The 19,326-nt window shown below is 34.4% G+C and overlaps 1 protein-coding gene and 1 long non-coding RNA gene across 5 annotated transcripts in view; one reads left to right on the top strand and one right to left on the bottom strand.

Moving 5' to 3' along the window:
- The window catches only part of LOC124366289 (ATP-dependent translocase ABCB1-like), a 67,602-nt gene that overhangs the window by 12,337 nt on the left and 35,939 nt on the right, over window positions 1-19,326 (bottom strand). For 2 of the 4 annotated variants that reach the window (XM_046822706.1, XM_046822708.1), the window contains 8 exons: window positions 18,903-19,045; window positions 15,635-15,719; window positions 10,408-10,545; window positions 8,897-8,998; window positions 7,729-7,890; window positions 6,778-6,981; window positions 2,888-2,988; window positions 1,212-1,352 (listed from right to left, as the gene is read on the bottom strand). In XM_046822706.1, coding sequence (XP_046678662.1) covers window positions 1,212-1,352; window positions 2,888-2,988; window positions 6,778-6,981; window positions 7,729-7,890; window positions 8,897-8,998; window positions 10,408-10,545; window positions 15,635-15,719; window positions 18,903-19,045 — 1,076 coding nt within the window. Of the gene's footprint in view, window positions 1-1,204; window positions 1,353-2,887; window positions 2,989-6,777; window positions 6,982-7,728; window positions 7,891-8,896; window positions 8,999-10,407; window positions 10,546-15,634; window positions 15,720-18,902; window positions 19,046-19,326 lie in introns of all 4 variants that reach the window. The other 2 variants (XM_046822709.1, XM_046822707.1) reach the window with 2 other exon arrangements.
- On the top strand, window positions 6,888-7,979 carry LOC124366293. The gene is made up of 2 exons (XR_006922797.1): window positions 6,888-7,020; window positions 7,700-7,979. It is a non-coding gene; the product is annotated as an uncharacterized LOC124366293 (long non-coding RNA).

Here is a 19,326-nt window from a genome sequence, read left to right as displayed (position 1 = left end):
GTTGTTTGATTTATTAGTTGTTTTAAAGGCCATATACAGGGTGTTTCATGAGATGTTGGCACAACTTCAGGGTGTGATAGTAGACACAAAAACAAGCACAAAAGTTCATACTTATTCTTGCAATTTTTACGTGGAATTAACAGTTTTTGGGAAATAAAATCTTGACAAAATTGTAATACTACCTTCAAATGGAAAGTGTTAAAAGGTATTTATTTTTTTAATTTCTCCTTCAATTAGCTTAAAATAACAGCCAAGTGTCATGTTATTTGCCACAACAGCATCTGAGATATGATTTTTTTAAATAAAAAAACACATATGGACAGACAGACACTAAACGAACCGAGATATGACATATATGTTCATATGAACTTTTTAATATGCTTGTTTTAGTGTCTACTATCATATCCTGAAGTTGTGCCAACCTCTCGCAAAACACCCTATATGTTGTTTTGGGCTTAAAGGTAAGTTTAATAATCTACGTATCATAAAGCTGTAGGTACCATAATTTTGGAGTATTGAATGGTATTATATTTAATGGATACACAATGTTCGTATTTTGTGATAATATGTAAGTGATATTTTTTTATTTATTTAAATGTGTTGTGTAATTTTAATTTTGTGAGATATGATTTTTTTAAATAAAAAACACATATGGACAGACAGACACTAAACGAACCGAGATAGGACATATGTATGAACTTTTTAATATGCTTGTTTTAGTGTCTACTATCATATCCTGAAGTTGTGCCAACCTCTCGCAAAACACCCTGTATGTTGTTTTGGGCTTAAAGGTAAGTTTAATAATCTACGTATCATAAAGCTGTAGGTACCATAATTTTGGAGTATTGAATGGTATTATATTTAATGGATACACAATGTTCGTATTTTGTGATAATATGTAAGTGATATTTTTTTATTTATTTAAATGTGTTGTGTAATTTTAATTTTGTGACAAATCCTTCCACCACCACAGCTACTAAGATCCGATGAAGGTTAACCTTAGAAACATGTCACGATAAGAACACATGAACTTGGATTGGATTGGCGGTAGCATACAAAACCTACTTTAATTTAGTCATTATAATAAATCCTGGGCTATCTACAATGAATTATAACTAAATTTTACTCAGTCATACTTTACTAAAACTTTGATGGGATATTGTATATCATATATTGTATACATGGGATATTGTATAACTCTAACTTGTAACCTGTAGACGTCAGAGGGTGTCATGTCACCAATCTCGATCAGATACGCTCCGAACCTGAACGCTCCGGCGTACATTATGTAAATTACAGCCTGAGAGAGAGCGTATATAACGGAGTAGATAACTGCCTGCCTCATAGCGTTCCTGAAACAGTCATCGAGTTTCTGAAGATATGTAAAACAGCAAGGAATCCTGGTACATATTAATATTGAATTATACATGTAAAAGAATAAACTTTGCGAGTCAAGGGCGGAGCCAGAACAGATTTTTTGAGGGAGCCGCTTTGTTATTAGTTTACTTAATCTTAACTGTAACCAGTGATTTTACATTTTGATACAGCATAAAATAAAATGTCTAGAAAGAAATTTACTTATACTCAAAGGTTACTTAATTTAAGTTTAAATAAAAATTCAGTAAGTTTAACTCAAGTATAATTTGATTTTTCATGGTTACAATACAGAGTGATTAGTTTTTTCATACAAACTTCCTTTTCAAAATCTCAGAGGGGGCAACGACTCCTATGGCCCCACCCCTGGATCCAGGTAAGACACACTGCGCAGAGTGTCATGAAGTATGCAAACGGCCATATAACTTATTTTTACGATCCGTGGTTCTTCACCATTTGTGGCAGAGTTGCATAATTCATGGTATTTTATTTAAAAGGTCCTAATAAGACAAGACAATAAAAAAAATAAATTGGTTTGACATGAACGCATATTGGCTATTTTAAGTTTTTTAATGCTGAATACTAAAAATCATACAAATACCACTTGGTAATAATATGATGTCACACTATATCCTCTGTATGATTTACCAAATATTTCACCAAAAATATGAATGTAAGATAGTAAGCGGTTTCCACTTTAATATCGGGAAAGATTTACTTTTTCAAGTTCTGAAGGTAAACAGTGCTCTTTTAGGAAAAATTATTGTGATACTAATTGAATGTGTAAATTTTGCTCCAGTACACCTTCCTTCTTATTAAATTTAACATTCAAATTGAATCAACCCTTCCTACGTTATATGTGGAAAACCCAATTGCTCCACTGTGCTTAGAGATAGTGTATAAAACATTGTAGTGCAGCTGCTGAGACAATGAGACTGCCACTTCACCTATTTATAGGTGTCTCTGATGACGAAACAATATAAAAAGTTCGTTTTGAGCTTCTTCATCACCGACAATCTTTGGATCTCTTGGATTTTAGGAGTCAAATCTGAGGCGGCGTCCGACACTAGACGTTACAATAAAAAGGAAGGTAAACTGGAGCAGAATTTAACATTCAAATTGAATCAACCCTTCCTACCATAGCTACGTTATGTGCATTGTGGTACATAAATTTTCAATAATTAACCTATCCTAGGTTAATTATTGGATCATATTTTTGTCAAGTCATATGTAACTTAAAACCTAATATGGCCAATCAGTATCTGAAATTCAAAAAAGTAAATGCCTGTTGATTTTCAACATTAATTTTTTATTATTAATTTTGCCTCATCAAGATCTTTTTGACCTACAGCTACACATTTTTTATTTGCAGCATGTACCCCTAAGTCCTTGATTAAAAGTCCTGTGTTACTCCGAAAAAATTGTCATGGATTTCATTGAATTACGAATAACTAAGCTGTGTCCAGACTTCTTTGAAAGCCACTACATCTTCTAGTTCGACACCAAACCTGACCTGAAGGGTACGTTGAGGTAGTTTGCGTAAAGACTGAGAAACCGTCTCTCCGCACACAGTGCCTGCACGGTAGTGATGTTCTGGACACATTCAGTTGCTATCTGTAAACAATATAATTCAGTGATAAATGATTCATACGAGGGGTATTAGAAAAATAAGGTTCCCTATGCCGCCGAGACAGAATGCGATATGTTGGGAGAAATCTGGCAAAACTGTCTTACTCATCAGCTGTCCCTCTCTCTATCCATACCACTCGCGCCTCGCTACGTCCATCAGTGCCGGCCTAGCTGCCTTCGAAGATGGAGCTCCCTATCGTTGTTACCGCCAGATGTGAAATTCGTGCTGTGATACGTTTTTTAAATGCAAATCAGATTTCACCTATTGAAATTCGTCAGTTAATCGAAGTTTATAGGGAAAAGTGCATATCACTGTTCAAAACACGTTCAGAAACGGTGTAGAGAATTCGGTGAAGGCCGCATGGAAATTCACTATGAAAACCGAAGTCTGCTGGGAAAGTCATGACAACCGTCTTTTGGGACAGGAAGGGCCTGCTTTTCATCGACTTTTTTCCTCATGAAACAACAGTAAACTCTGACAGATATTACGAGACATTAAGAAAACTGAGATGCACGATCCAGAACCGCCAGACAGGAAGATTGTTGTTCAGTGGTGTGAGGTTTCTCCATGACAACGCTCAACCTCATGTCTCGCGTCAAACTCAAGAACTGCTGACAAATTTTGGCTGGACTATTGTGCCCCATCCCCCATACAGCCCAGACCTAACCCCAAGTGATTATCACTTATTCCCAAAATTAAAGGAACACTTGGGTGGCCAACGCTTCAGTAACGATGATGAAGTCAAGGAAGAGGTTACTCGATTCCTCAAAGGATTGGTGGCAGAATTCTACAACATGGGGATAGAAAAGTTGGAGCATCGTCTACAATAGTGTTTGGACAGAAACGGTGATTATGCGGAAAAATAGCTTAACTTTTAAGTTTTAAATTGATGTATAACACTAAGTAGAAATATAGTGCTGTCTATTATAAAAATTATGGGAACCTTATTTTTCTAATACACCTCGTATAATCGTGTAAAACACTATAAACTAAGAATTGATGTTGGCTTAAGTCACACTAATCGTCTCTTGTTCCTCAAAATGTTGTTAGCTGTCAACAATTTCTTAGTTTCAACTACATCAACAGTTAATCACTACTTCAGGATTATTCCTTTCAGAATAATAAAGAACTGCTTACGAAGTTTCCGCAAATGCTGACATATGATGTTTGTTCATAAGGCATCCAGCTTTGTCCGGAAAAAGCAGCTAGTGTCACATTACACGTCCTGGTGACTTTGGTAAAACACTGGCTTTGGATGTATAACATTTAAGTAACAGAAATACGTGTTTCTCAGGATCAATAATAATTTTTTATTGCCATTTTATACAATTTAGTACAAGAGGCATTGTCAAAAATACTTATCTAAAAATTAACTAAGTCTATATAAATTAAAACGTATAACAAATAACATAAATACATCATAATTTATAACATGTCATAAGAAACTGCTAAGGCACAACCAATGCTACCAAAGTATACAATATTTAGATAAAAAAGGCTAAACATTTTATAATTAATTAATTTAGAATAAAAACTATAACCAATAATAAAAAACACAACAAGACACTTAGACATAAAAAAGTTGATAAATAAAATATAAACATAAAATTGTAAACAATTAGTTAAAAAAATATTGCCCTTAAAACAAAATCTTTCTACCTTATTTCAACCAGGTTCAAGCTAAATTAAATCAAAGTTAATCATGAGGTCACAGGAAATTAAAGATTTCAAAATTCCTCAACTGAATAAAAAGTATTTGAAGTATATTCAATTTAAATTTGGGTAAACTTAAGGATCTTATGGTAAAAGGTAATTTGTTTAAAAAAACTGTATTTGATGAAATTTATGACTTAATTTTGTTTTGCTTAGTCTAATTTGTGGCAGATCTAAATTCATTTTTTCCCTCGTATTATACCTATGTATTGCAACTCTATTCAAAAATGTACTTTCATTTTCTTTAACAAAAATTAGAATAGATATACAATGATGGTAATGTTAGAATATTTAATTGCTTAAAGCTGGCTCTACAGGAATCTTGATTTTTAAGACCACTAATCAATCTAATAGCCTTCTTTTGCCATACCCTCTTAGCAACAGAGCTGTATAAATCTTCATCAATAGGTAAAAAGTCTTCCTTTGGTAAGTCAAATTTGCTCATAGCTGTTGCTGTGAGACCTTTCTCAAGGAGAGGAGAAGAAGGTTTGGTATTCACTGAATAAATACTGTACATCTTACTAAAAGAAGGCCAGTACCGTACATAATTTAATAAGTTTGTTAAGGGGAGATGGGTATAAGTTTTGTCTTATTTTCACTCCAGTGCTTTATCGTTTCGTAAATTTATATGTATATAAGCAAAGGTAATAGCATAAGTTTTTATTTTAACGCGAAAACACATAAAATTACTATGTGAAACATATTAACTTCAGTGGTGTTACTTCCACAGTTGTGTGTGTATTGTGTGTTTCGGTGATGGGACATCTACGTTGAGTCATGATTTTTCGTTTATACTTTTCTTGACTTTGGTGCCAAGTTTCATTTATATGTTTGTGTTTTTGACGTATGATTTTTGTTATAGTCAACTTTGACTTCAGTGTGTTCATTGCCACTTTGTTGAATTGTACACATTTTACATGTTTAGGTTTTGCATTCTACAATTTTGAGACATGGAGAAAAGAGCAGCAAATACCGTTTTTCTCAATTAAAAAACGTACCCCTTGAGATTTTATAACTTTTTAATTGTCGTTTTTAGTTGTTAAATAAAAATAACTTCTGATTAAACTCCTTTTTTTGACAGTGTTATTGTATATCTCCATACTGTAAAGTAGTCAATGTACAAAATTAAAATACGTCTAAAATTTTGTTTCAGACATACAAAACAATTTACGGAACTGTCCAGGTCAGTATTGGGTAGTGAAGTGTAGGAAACTAGAGATAAATAATTGACCAGCACTATATCGCCAACCCAAAAATATATGAGTTTCAGATTGCACAGATTTCCTTCACTATATCAATTAAATTATAGGATATTTTAGCCTAGTATAAAAAATAAACAAATTTATAGTTTAATTTGTCTTGTGTATTTTGTATGTCACTAATTGAAGACGCCTTCGCTAAAAGTTTTAAAACTAAGTTAACCCATTGGCTTACTTGATACATCAGAAATCTTCCGATAGAAGTACGAGGAGAAGAATCAGTAAAGCAAAATCGTAAGTGAGTTATCTGCATAACCAAGACATCTCGTCAGAATGGCTGTGTGGTTTAAGACACTACTCTCTGATGCATGAGTTGGCCTGAGTCATAGCTTAGATTCCTACATCTGATGTTAGGGACTTGTTTGCGGTATGGTGTACACTTATATGAGTCACAGGTGTGTGGTAAAGCTGGAGGGAGGGTCCATCTTAAATTAACTGCGGTTGGATTAAGTGGAAGTTGGTGGATCAGTGAGTTTCTTATAAAAGTGAACCAGACCCTAAACCCTGTTTTGCATTTTTGTCTTCCACAAAACAATTATTTATTAGATTTGTGGTATTTTATGTTTTTTAACGTACTTATTATTAATTAAGTCTTGACCATAATAATGGTTTATAAGAGTTACAAAACCATTTACACCATAGTAATGCCAAACCATGAAAGCACTGAGTTAAAATTAGCACGTTAAAATGTTAATATAAATGTACATCTATACAACAGGGACTTAAAACTCCACTCTAGATCAACACAAGCACTAGAAAACAAGAATCAACATTATATTCTGAGTCTCCAATAACACTGACCTTGTTGGCATCATCCATGAGGCGTGAGTCCTGCGTCTGTGTCCGCCGCATCATCAGCGTCTGGTGATAAGCTCCTCCTGTTATCAGTGGCACAATCAGCAGCAGCACCAGAGCCAGCTTCCACCCGAACACGAAGGCTATGGAGATGGCAGCAACCAGCGTCACCATGGCACTCAGCATCTGACCTAGTCTAAGTCCGGCTGCCTACACACATCGTCAAACTGCTTCTGTCATTCTCTAAACGTGCCCAGAGAATTACAGTCTCAGAAGTTAAAAGACAGACATCATTCTGAGCAAATTTCAATCAGTCCGGCTCTTTTCCCTGATGAACCTTTTTTGACCTGATAAACTATCAGGAAGCCCACATACACAATCTCTAAAATGATTCCACAGAATCCAACTGTTCTTATGAATAAGTTAGATGCTGTGGCATCATTGTTTTCATGAACAATACAGGCATTCCAATACATGGCATTCCATCAGCATAACTCTGAATGTCTCCTTTGTCGCTGACATCGCTGGACCTTACAATAGATTTTTATTCATCTTTACAATATCCTTTTCATTTAAAAAAAAAAAAACTCATTATTTTTGTTCTTTTGTGAAAATATGTTTGATTCTTACAATAAGTCACTGAATATGAGAAGAAAATTAATTTAAAAAAATGTAACTTCTTAAAGATAACCTAATCTTAAAATCATTTACGACATTCTTTTGGAGAAGTTGCCTGTAATGTTTTCATATAAAAAAACGTGAGTTTTCACTGAACTTTACATTGATTTTATATCCCTTAAAAAGTATATAAAAATGTCAACTAATATTTAGCATTATCTTTTTAGATGTTATTAAATACTTAATCCTTAACTCCTGTGTGAACTATATTTCTTATAAATAAAACGTTCTCCCTTGATATGTCTTTCAGTTACGTTAAGGGTAACCGATGTAACTCACCCCCTTGATGAGTGGTGCGTCTCGAGCAAGCCGTGATATGAGATGACCGCTAGAGTGTCGTGCCGAGTCGAACCAGCCGACAGATTGGCGCAAGATATTGTGAAAGGCCATTACCCGCAGTCGCATCACCAACCGTTCCACTGCCAATGTCATAGTCACTATCTGCACCACACAAGAGCATTGTAGTAACCATCTTAACTAAATGACTATGTACCAATTGTACAATATGAAATAAAGTGAAATTTGGTTCATTAATTGGTTAATTTATTTATTATTACAGCAATTAACATCATCCTTGAAGGATGATTTATGGAAGGATTTGTAGAGTAGTACTGTTATTCCAACATTCTTAGTAATGTAACAGTCTCTAAAGCTGAAAAACATACAATCCCATTCAGGAGTTTTTAATTAAGAGAGTCAAGTTATTTTTATTAATAAATTATAGGGTTACGTTGTAATTAATTAGCGATCAGAAAATGTTATTAATAATTTAAATCTGTTTACTGCTATACTGTACAACTGTTTATACCAATATGTTGTTTTTGGTTAAGAAAAGTGAGAATAACTAGTTAAATTACAAAATCTGTACTATATATATATATATATATATATATATATATATATATATATATATATACATTGTAACATTCAAAAAGTTTATGATCAAGATAGTCAACTACTGCTTTTGAGTTGAGCCCATACTTTCAAGGCATTTTATAGCTTTCAAAGTTTGGATGTTTATACAGCTGACTCCTGATAGTCCAACATGCTCAGCAATCAGATGCTATTTTAACGCTTCTCAACCAAACTGCAATTTTGAAAAATCAGAACTTGGAAACTTGTGATTCGATAAAGATAAAATTTTATAAGATAAGAATAAAAATACAAGAAGATATGCACAATTGTGCTGTGTTTGAGTATGTAATTTTAGAATTCTATGAAAAGAGTTGTTAAAAAAGTTAAATTACCATCTTAACTTTTATTGTTGACTTGGTGGTCACATTTACATTAGTCATGACATGGAGCTTTAAGTCATTACCTTGTCTATGTAATTTTGTACCCTTCATAATCAAAGAGAACATCATAGTACATCACAAGCAGAATTTTCTTGACTTTGTTTCTTTAATTTAATGGAAAACCCACAGCTGAAAAACAAGAGTGTATTCACCTCAAGCCAAATGCTAGCAGCAGCCAGGACCCCTAGTAACAAGAACATACAGGACCAAAAGATAGCTGCCTCCATCATCTCCTGCCCTTGCAAGGTGAACGTCTGCAACAGGGAACAAATCAATTACACTCAGGCAATCCACCCTTTTATAGGCCAGGAGCTGAGAGCCAGATGCTAGCTGCAGCCAGGACCCCTAGTACCAAGAACATACAGGACCAGAAGATAGCTGCCTCCATCATCTCCTGTCCTTGCAAAGTGAATGTCTGCAACAGGGAACAAATCAATTACACTCAGGCAATCCACCCTTTTATAGGCCAGGAGCTGAGAGCCAGATGCTAGCTGCAGCCAGGACCCCTAGTACCAAGAACATACAGGACCAGAAGATAGCTGCCTCCATCATCTCCTGCCCTTGCAAGGTGAACGTCTGCAACAGGGAACAAATCAATTACACTCAGGCAATCCACCCTTTTATAGGCCAGGAGCTGAGAGCCAGATGCTAGCTGCAGCCAGGACCCCTAGTACCAAGAACATACAGGACCAGAAGATAGCTGCCTCCATCATCTCCTGTCCTTGCAAGGTGAACGTCTGCAACAGGGAACAAATCAATTACACTCAGGCAATCCACCCTTTTATAGGCCAGGAGCTGAGAGCCAGATGCTAGCTGCAGCCAGGACCCCTAGTACCAGGAACATACAGGACCAGAAGATAGCTGCCTCCATCATCTCCTGTCCTTGCAAGGTGAACGTCTGTAACAGGGAACAAATCAATTACACTCAGGCAATCCACCCTTTTATAGGCCAGGAGCTGAGAGCCAGATGCTAGCTGCAGCCAGGACCCCTAGTACCAAGAACATACAGGACCAGAAGATAGCTGCCTCCATCATCTCCTGTCCTTGCAAGGTGAACGTCTGCAACAGGGAACAAATCAATTACACTCAGGCAATCCACCCTTTTATAGACCAGGAGCTGAGAGCCAGATACTAGCAGCAGCCAGGACTTCTAGTCCCAAGAAGAAAGTTCCCCTAAGAAAGAAATCAATAATCAGTTGCAACATTTTTGGTTGATGGTCAAATTAAAAAAGTTAAAAATATGAAATCATGATTTTTTTTTCAGATTATATTTTTCTTAGCTTGACACATTTAAACCCAACCATCTCACATGTAAATGTTAAATTATCATCAGATAACCGTCAGAACAGACCATTAAAATGATGAATTTCTGTCTCTTTATCTGGTTATGACGGTGATACAATTAGTCTTTATGTTTGACCATGTAATTTGAAGTGTATTTTTATGTATCAAACTAGGAAAAATATAATCTGAGAAAAAATTATCATTTCATATTTTTAACTCAAAACGTTGCCCTCCTATTTCGATCTTCACCAATGCTGGCATGGCTCACAAACAATTATTTTCTTAGGAAAAATTCCAAGAAAAGCCAGGTTACACGCTTATGTAGTGCAAATTAGCTACTAGCACTAACACAAGGACGTGAATGTTTGGTGCGACTCACCGCAAAGACCTCGCCGTAGAAGAAGGCAAAGACAGGCATGATGGATCCGGTCATGGAACATCCCAGCAGTCCCAGCAGCAGCCACACACACTCGGGTCTGTTGTACCGTATCAGGGTCCACAATGAGATGGAACGGCCCTGCAAAAACCGACTGTACATTTATTTATTTACGTTCCTAAGATAATACCATTTTGTAAAATTGCAGTTGTGGTAAATGTAGTATGGGTTAATCCACCCCCAAGATAAGACAAGACGACTCAACTTGTGTGGATCGATGTTAATGCATGTCAAATGACTCAAATTGACTTGCTTCATTGAGATGATGAGTGCTGGTCTCTAGTGGTTATGCAATGAACTACTACGGATGGGTTGCTGTCAGAAGAATATTGTTATCAATAATGTAATTTTCACTTATTTTGCATTTTTATATCCAATATTGGATTCAAAAAGAATTTAGCTGCGATAGAGGTTGATCTAGTGAGTATAGTGATATTGATCAGTGCTTCTGTATAAAAATTACATAGGAAAAGAAAAATAATACTTCTAAGATAGGTTTCTTGTATAGTTATAGTTAATTACAATATACAATAATTAGTTTTTATTCCAACAACATAGCCCTAAGTGGACACAGTAAAGATGAAAACGGTGATGATTCTGAATGAAAAATGAACACAACAAACATCTGTCTGTGTGCTTTCTTCATTGTTTTATAAATATAAAAATAAGGATGTTTTATTGTTTAAAAATCCATTTTTGTAAAGCAATATGTCTTAATAATGACAAAAAAGCATGAACCTTGTATTATGCACTCTGATTCAGTGCAGCAAATGGATAGGAACTAGTAGCATTGGAATCATTGTGACCAAGAGAGGGCACAAAGTACCAAGACTTTAATAGTAAATTACCAAGAATGAAATGAAAAATGTCTTTATTAGAGGCGAAGTCAGGACTATAAAGTCATCTCTACTTAACCTCAAGCTTGGAAAATAACATAAATGTTGTTAACTTATAATAATGAAACAATTTGTCTTGCGAAACAAAACAATGTAAAATGAATGATACTACATTAATTATAAATAAGTTAAAAAGTTTATATTTTCTTTCTCCACATTAGGTTAGAAACATCAGCACTATAAAACACTATCTGGTGACGTTTCAAGACATCAATATTCCTGAAAGGCTTAAAAAAACTGACAGAAATCTGCAACAAGTTCATAACGATAGACAATAGACAATATTCTTTATTTGTTGTTTCTTTAAGAAATACAATTGTGTCAATAGTAGATAATAACAAAAACTTAGATTAATATTTCTTGCTTTACAAATATTGATGTGGTATTTATAGAAGATCGAAGAACTCCTTCAATGAATATACAGGTCGTTCCATCAGCCAGTCTCGAAAATGTCTTTTCAGTTCGTTCCCTTTCATGTTCTTGAGATTTGGTGGTAGTGCATTAATGATTTTGCGTCCAATGTAAGAAGGTTTTTTGCTGAATTGCGATGTGTGGTGTACAGGGAGAATGTAGTCCGTTGCTCGTCTGGTGTGGTATGAGTGAGCATTTTCATTTCTAGGAAGGTCCATCTGGCTGGTGTAGATGACGACTGCATGGATGTATAGTGCTATGACAGTAAGAAGCTGCAGGGATTTGAAAGCTTCTCTGCAGCTTTCCCTAGGGCTGAGGCTATAGAGTGCCCTTACAGCTTTTTTCTGGAGTATCAGGATTTTGTTGAGATTGGTTTCAGATGTTCCTCCCCATGAAATTAAGCCATATCTGAGGTGGGACTCCACTACAGCATAGTATGCTGTCTTTGCCGTCTCCAAACCTCCTATCCACTTCATTCGCTTTACCACATAAGTGCCAGATGAAAGTTTTTTGGTCAGATCGCGTATGTGATCTGTCCAGGAGAGGTCAGCATTAATTGTTAGGCCAAGCAGTTTTGCCTTTTTTTCAACTAAAATATTAGGTATTTTTGGAATCTGCTCTTGTCTTCTGCTAAAATTTATCTGGGTGGTTTTGGATTGATTTATGACCAGATCGTTTTGAAGGCAGTATTGGAGTGATTTTTCTGTTGCTGATGAAATATCCAAAATTAGATTTTGTGCTGTGTTATTTGTAAACAAAAGAGTTGTGTCGTCTGCGTACATAATGGTTTCTACAGAATTGTCATTGATAAAACTTGAAAAATCGTTTGTAAAAAGTATGAACAAAAAGGGGCCTAAAACTGAGCCTTGAGGCACTCCTCTACTTACTGTGAGTTGTCTTGATCTATACACGCATTTACTCCCATTTACATTTTGTTGAATCTCAACTATTTGCTTGCGTCCTTTCAGGTAGCTAGTCACCCAATCTTTCGCCAAGCCTTCAAAACCTAGGGCTGAAATCTTTTTCAAGATAAGATCATGATCTAGACAATCGAAAGCCTTACTGTAGTCTAATAGGACAGCTGATACGTGTTTGTGGTCTTCTAATTTATCTATGACATATTCAATTAGATTAGTGACAGCTGTGGTGGTGGATCGTCCTTTGAGATAGCCATGTTGGTTCTTTGTTATTAGATTATATCTGTCCAGATGTTGTAACATTCTTGAGAGTGCTACCTTTTCTATTATTTTTGAGAAAGTTGGTATTAGTGAAATGGGACGGTGATTTTCAGGTTTAGTGATGGATCCTTTTTTGTGCTTTGGGTATATTTTTGATATTTTTAAGGGGGATGGAAACTGGCCTGAGGAAAACGATTGATTTATTATGGTAACCAGTGGTGGTGCTAGTTGTTTGGCACAGTGTTTTACTAATTTTGAAGGAATTTCATCAATTCCACATGATAATTTAGTTTTCAGGGAAGCTATCACTCCCAAGACTTCTTTAACAGTTGTTGGTGTTAAAATTAGTGATTGACAATTTCTTTGTGGAAGCAAAATCGGATGAGTTATGGCTGTGTATTTCAGATGTTCTCTATTTTCGCCTAATGTGGAATCTGCTATTTGGGAAAAGTATTGGTTGAAATGTTTGGCTATTTCGGCGGGGTTGTCTATTATGTTTCCTTCTATCTCCATCTTCAGTGTTGAATTTTCTTTCTGTTGCTTACTTTGCTTTTCTGAGTTTATTATGTCCCAAACGGCTTTAGACTTATTGTCAGAGTTAGTGATGTAGTTAGCAGCCATATGTTGTTTGAGACTCCTAAGCTTGAGATCGTAGGCTTTCTTTTTTGCTGCCATGGATGTTCTATCATGTTCATTTCTGGTGAGCTGATATCTTTGTAAGGCAATTAGAAAATCTTCTTTTAGTATTTTGGACTCTTGGTCATACTGAACTTTTAGTCTGCCCCTCGGCTTTGCTCTTACTTTTTTGCTAGGGCATATATGGTCCAATATTTGTCTGACAGTTGTCTGAAATGTTCTGTATGCCTCTTCAACATCAGGGGCATCGTGTACCAGTTCCCACTTTTCCATTTCGAATTCCTGTTTTAAGCTATTAAGGTTTTTTATTGAGAAAATTCTTTTTTGTGTAGCTTCTTTTTTAGGGAAGACTTCTCTTTCCACTGCAATAGAACAGATTTGGCCAGTGTGATCCGACATTCCACCTTGGATCACTGAAAAGTCGACTGCATCTTCAGGTATGTTGGTACAGATGCAGTCTATTGATGTTGTAGAATGATTAGTAATTCTTGTCGCTGGAAGGGGAAGCCGCCTGACTCCAAAAACCAGCAGTTCATCTTCGAAAATAGTATTATTCGTGTTAATAGTTAGCCTGTCTATGTTGATGTCGCCCATTAAGATAAGTAGTTTTGCCTCAGCTGTAAATGAGGTAAGTATATCTGATATAATGTTGATAGCTACATTAGCTTGTCCTCCTGGTGTCCGATAAACCCCTAGAATGTAGAGAGTTTTTTTCTTGATTTTTATCTTTGTTAATGCAGCTTCGCATACCAGTTCTTGACAACTGTTTGCTATGTTGATTGCTTCTGTTTCTGCGGTTTCTGTTTCCTTAATGTAGATTGCAACTCCTCCCAATCTATGGTCTTTTCTACTGTAGTGTGTAATTAATACGATAGCACGATGTGCAGACTTTGCCCCAACTATACACAAAAGCACAGAAAACTTAAATTGAAACCAATTTTCACAAGGAACAAATTTCATTCCCAAGTTCCTATTTTTCTGCTTCCTTTCTCCTGATTCACAGATAAAGCACAGTGAACAATAATGCTATTATATTTGCAATCACTGGAAGTTTAGGCAAGGGAAGTACTACCTGATTGACACTACAGGAAGATCGAATTAGTGATCTTTCAACAAATACCAATCCAATTATACCTGAGTCAACTAATCCACACTATGTACTAGGAATTTTAAAGGAAGGGCTTCATCTATGATCTAGAAAATGAGATTGTTGCCGTTAAAATTTACTTTGTTCATGGCCTGGAATAGAAAACAATAGAATCCTACAAAGAAGAACTTAAAAGGGTAGGGGAGACAATGAGAATTCTCAGTATACTACTGTAGTACTATTATTTGTATTAGAGCTTATTTATTTGTTAGCAAATCATTTTAGCTAGAATCTTGTTATTGTTAAATTGATAGTAATATTACTACTAACGATGGGAGACAAAGGAAAGGGAATGGTTGGATTTATATGTTTATATTTATTTAGCAGTATTATTACTGATGTCAAAGTTTGACAAATTTCACTGTGTACACTATTAATGTCTGACAGCTTTTATGTGCAGTGAATTAATGGTGTTTAGTTTGTAAAATCATATATTAGGTTATATTATGTAGCAGTGGCAATATTTATTATTGTTCTATTCCTGACTATGTCATCTGTCTTAACAGCATATCTGGATCTTGTAAGATGTAATATGACAACAAATGTTCATTAATTTGTACTTAGACATTAATGTTCTAGGCTTATGTAGTTTGTTATAACTAAGTATGTTTAATTAAATTCATAAAATATTTCGCTATAACTGTTCAGAGCCATATTAAATCATCAGATGTTCAACTGAAACTCCCAATAATACATATCCACTTGCACAGGTTAGATGGAAGGGGCAATGCTGTAACGTGATTGGTGGAAGCTAACCAACCAGTGACCAATATGGCTACTTCACAGGCTGCTAGCTTTTTGAACATTTGCTGCTATCTTCTTTGTTGGTAATTTTCATTTTTGATTATTTCTGAAGGTTCTCGCCTTGGATGTTAGAGCCTATCAGTTAAAATGCCAAGTACCTCACCCTCCGGTAATGGTTTCTCAGGGAAGTACAGTGAAAGTTCCGATGTCATCTGTCTAGGCTGAGGAATCTCTGTAGTGTCCCTGTAACATACGATGTTTGCATTATTGATCTGCGTAAAGCATTCTATTATTATTGTACTCTTAGGGCTTTAGAAAGGTTTGACGGACTGCGCTTTCTTTGTAGATATTATATACTGTAATTGCCACATTAGTAACATATTATGGTTGTGCAAAAATACACAATAACCATACCAATCTTGAGTAACAAACTTTTTTATTGGTAAAGATTATAAAATTAATGTTCAAATTTTAAAAAATACATGATAAAAATTACCGAAAATTGAAATTTAAGGCATCAATTTTGTAGTTAACAATACTTATTTGATTGATGCTTTTTAGTTTACAAGTTATCAAAATATAAAGTAAAAAAAGTATGATACAAATAGCAAAAAACAAAGTAAACAGGAAAGATAACTTAGTAAAATAAAGTAAACTGAATCTGTTCTTCGGATCATTTATATTCATAAACAAATAACGATAGCTGGTATTAATATTATGGTCTAACACCAAAGTTAGAGATAAAAGAAAAAATTACCGAAAGACAAGACTCGATCTGAGTGCCTCGTGTCCTTGGTAGACTTTGTAATTTGCCCTCTTTTCCTTTCCCTACACATCAGCCTCTCCTGACATTTCACCCAACACAGAATATTTCTTATTTAGTAGTAGTTAAACAAAACAAACATAGATTAAAATCCTGAATGTACCTAATCTTTTATAATTGGCAATGGTACTATAGTTCTAAAACCCTAATGTTAAGGGAAGATCCCTGAGTACTTGTGCAACCACAAATATTTCACAATAAAAACCTGCAGCTTACAAAGTGGTGTGCAATACCAAGAACACTGAATTTAAAAAATACACTTCATTGAGAACTTAACTTTGGGGATGTTTATTGACAAACAACAAAGAATGTTAACTTATGGGATACCCTGTACAAAAGATACCCAAGAAATCTTACCACTACAACTTAACTTCTGAATGGTTGAGAGTGTTCAAATATCCTTTGGGGATGTGTAATAAATATTGCTTGAAAATGTTTTTATGTATTTTATAATTACTCCACTCTCCTTTAAAATCAACAACTAAAAATATTTACAAAGAATGGCCCATGGAGTAATATTTTAAATTAAAGGTGTTCCTAAGACAAAACAACAATACCAAGAAAAATATTTGTGATATCAATAATAAAAATGGGTACCGTTTTGTTGGACTAAGGTAAAATTTTAACTTGAATTGGATGCTGTCAGTCAACTGAGACCTCTAATTTTCAAAGTAAATTTAATACCTTCAAAATGAGGTGTTACATAAGGGGGCTACTGCTAAAAAAAGTGTATCCCTTCCCAAAAATATGGGGTTTACAGCGATGAGTAATTGATTTTTTAACTGTGACAATATGTTCTAGTCGGGCTTATGAAAAAAAGAAATGATAGCAGTTTACTAAACATCATAATTCAGTGTTCTATACAACCTAAAATGGAAAATCTTCCTGTAATTTTGTTATACTATCAAACAATCCATTGTAAATAAAAAAATACATTTTTACCTAAATATTTACAAAAACATGATTTTAATATATTTTTATTACTTTATATAAAACAATACCATAAACTACTATCTGACAAACTATTAATACTGTACACATGTATTAAAAAAAATATATACTACTCACTAAAAACGTTACATAGCTGTATAAAAAAAGTTATGTTACTGCAAGAAATGAATTAAAATAAGATCTAAAATATATGTCAACCATTTACATCAGTTTTGATAAACCAAACCATCTACAGCACAAGAAACTAAAAACTACTTACAACGTCCAGAAACATTTTTACATCTACTTTTTGCACGTCTTGGGAAAAACTACTATTACATTAAACTGGGCGCAAACTCACTTGTGCAAATGGCCATATATGTGCAGTGCTGATAGCCAAGTACCAGGATGGTGTACGAAGAAGACAGAAGGGTTTATGAAACTGATTAATCGATATCATTATTATTCTCTTAATTGATAACATTACTATTCTCTTATCAAAATTCTCAGATTTGTAACAAAAATAATAAATTTTGCTAAATTCTGACATACGCTTCTACATCAAACATTCCTCTACACCTTCGACCTCTATGATTTCAACTGCACTTTTGAACGAAACTTTTTCATTTTTTCACAGAGTTTGACATCTTAAAAGTAGGTATTTTCCAGTGCAATCTAAATTTTATTTGCATGTTGTCCCATTACACCAAAATCAACCCAGATTTTAAATATTTGTATTAAAAGTGTAATGCCGTTGTAGCCTTGAATCTTAACTTTTGAAACTGTGCAGATAAATTAGTCCACTCTTTTCTAGCATAACAAATAATACTGAATGATAGAAAGATGGAATGTGTAAAATCTTGGCAAGTCGTTCAGTTACTTCAATTGAAGTTTACAATAAACTTTGTAAAATAATCAATAAATATCCTGAAAACGTGTTTAAAACCAAATTGTATAATCGATTATCAAACAACCCATTTTATAAAACTGAAGATCAATTCACTTCAGGATCAAAGTTAAAAATGTCTATTTACAGTTTGTGCATTGGATAATGTACAACTAGACCATGTAACTATCTAATTATTCAAATATTTCACATTATTAAAGGGGTCTTATCATCAATTAATCTTTTTACAAAAATATACCTTAATGCATTAAAAAAATTTAAATTATGTTTACATGTGACTAATTCCTTTATACTGTATTGTTTTATCACTGAGGTTTCGTTGCGTTTTACCTGCTATTATCGTAATGTTGGTAAATTAGTATTTTTTTCACATTGATTAGTCCTATCTAGAATTATTTCTAGACATAATCCACAGTATATTTAACGGTCAATAAACTTTCTGATTCTAATTCTCATCATAAATTAAATTAGTTTATCTTTGTTAAGTTGAGAACAAAAGATGTACACATAATTACAAAGGCTACTGTAGAACATTGTTTTGAGTCTTGTTAGATGCTTGTAAAATATGGTTATACAAAAAGCTTTGAAATATTTCAAGACAGTCTTTGAATCTAACAGATTAGAGTCACCCAAAATCTTTTGCCTCCATATTTTTAGCTACAATCGCTAATTTTCCTGCTGTTTTACAGGAAGTAGTTGAACCCACTTCTAACTTTGTCATTATAGGTAAGAATTTGGGCTACTTTTACAAAAATGATCAAAAAACCTCGAAATCAGTACTAACGAATCGGTGTCTCTATCGGATGTTACTTCATCTTGGAATGCAGCCTGAGTGCTGGCCAGTTGGAAGTAGACTCCTCGCATTGCCATCAACTCCTCATGAGTCCCTTGCTCCACTACTCGACCTTCCTGTAATCGGAGAGTCCAGTTAGTCATTCTAACCCAAGTAGCTGAAGAGAATACTCTATAGTCCTCAGAAAATATGTTTCTAATTTAAATTCCCCCTTTTCCTTTCTCCTCTATATATAGCATAGGAGAGATAAATCAGTGAATACAAAAAATTAGTTTCTATAAATTATTAATCCATGTGTGTGTGCAGGTAAACTTCAGCTGTGATAAAAAATATATACATTTTGATTAAATTTGGTAAGAACATAGTAAATGCTCATATACATGCTTTTATTTACTTT

Source organism: Homalodisca vitripennis, chromosome 7 (genome assembly GCF_021130785.1).
Source record: "Homalodisca vitripennis isolate AUS2020 chromosome 7, UT_GWSS_2.1, whole genome shotgun sequence".
Lineage (NCBI taxonomy): Eukaryota > Metazoa > Arthropoda > Insecta > Hemiptera > Cicadellidae > Homalodisca > Homalodisca vitripennis.
The sequence above is the reverse complement of the archived record's forward strand: the minus strand, read 5'-3'. Positions and strand labels throughout refer to the sequence as shown.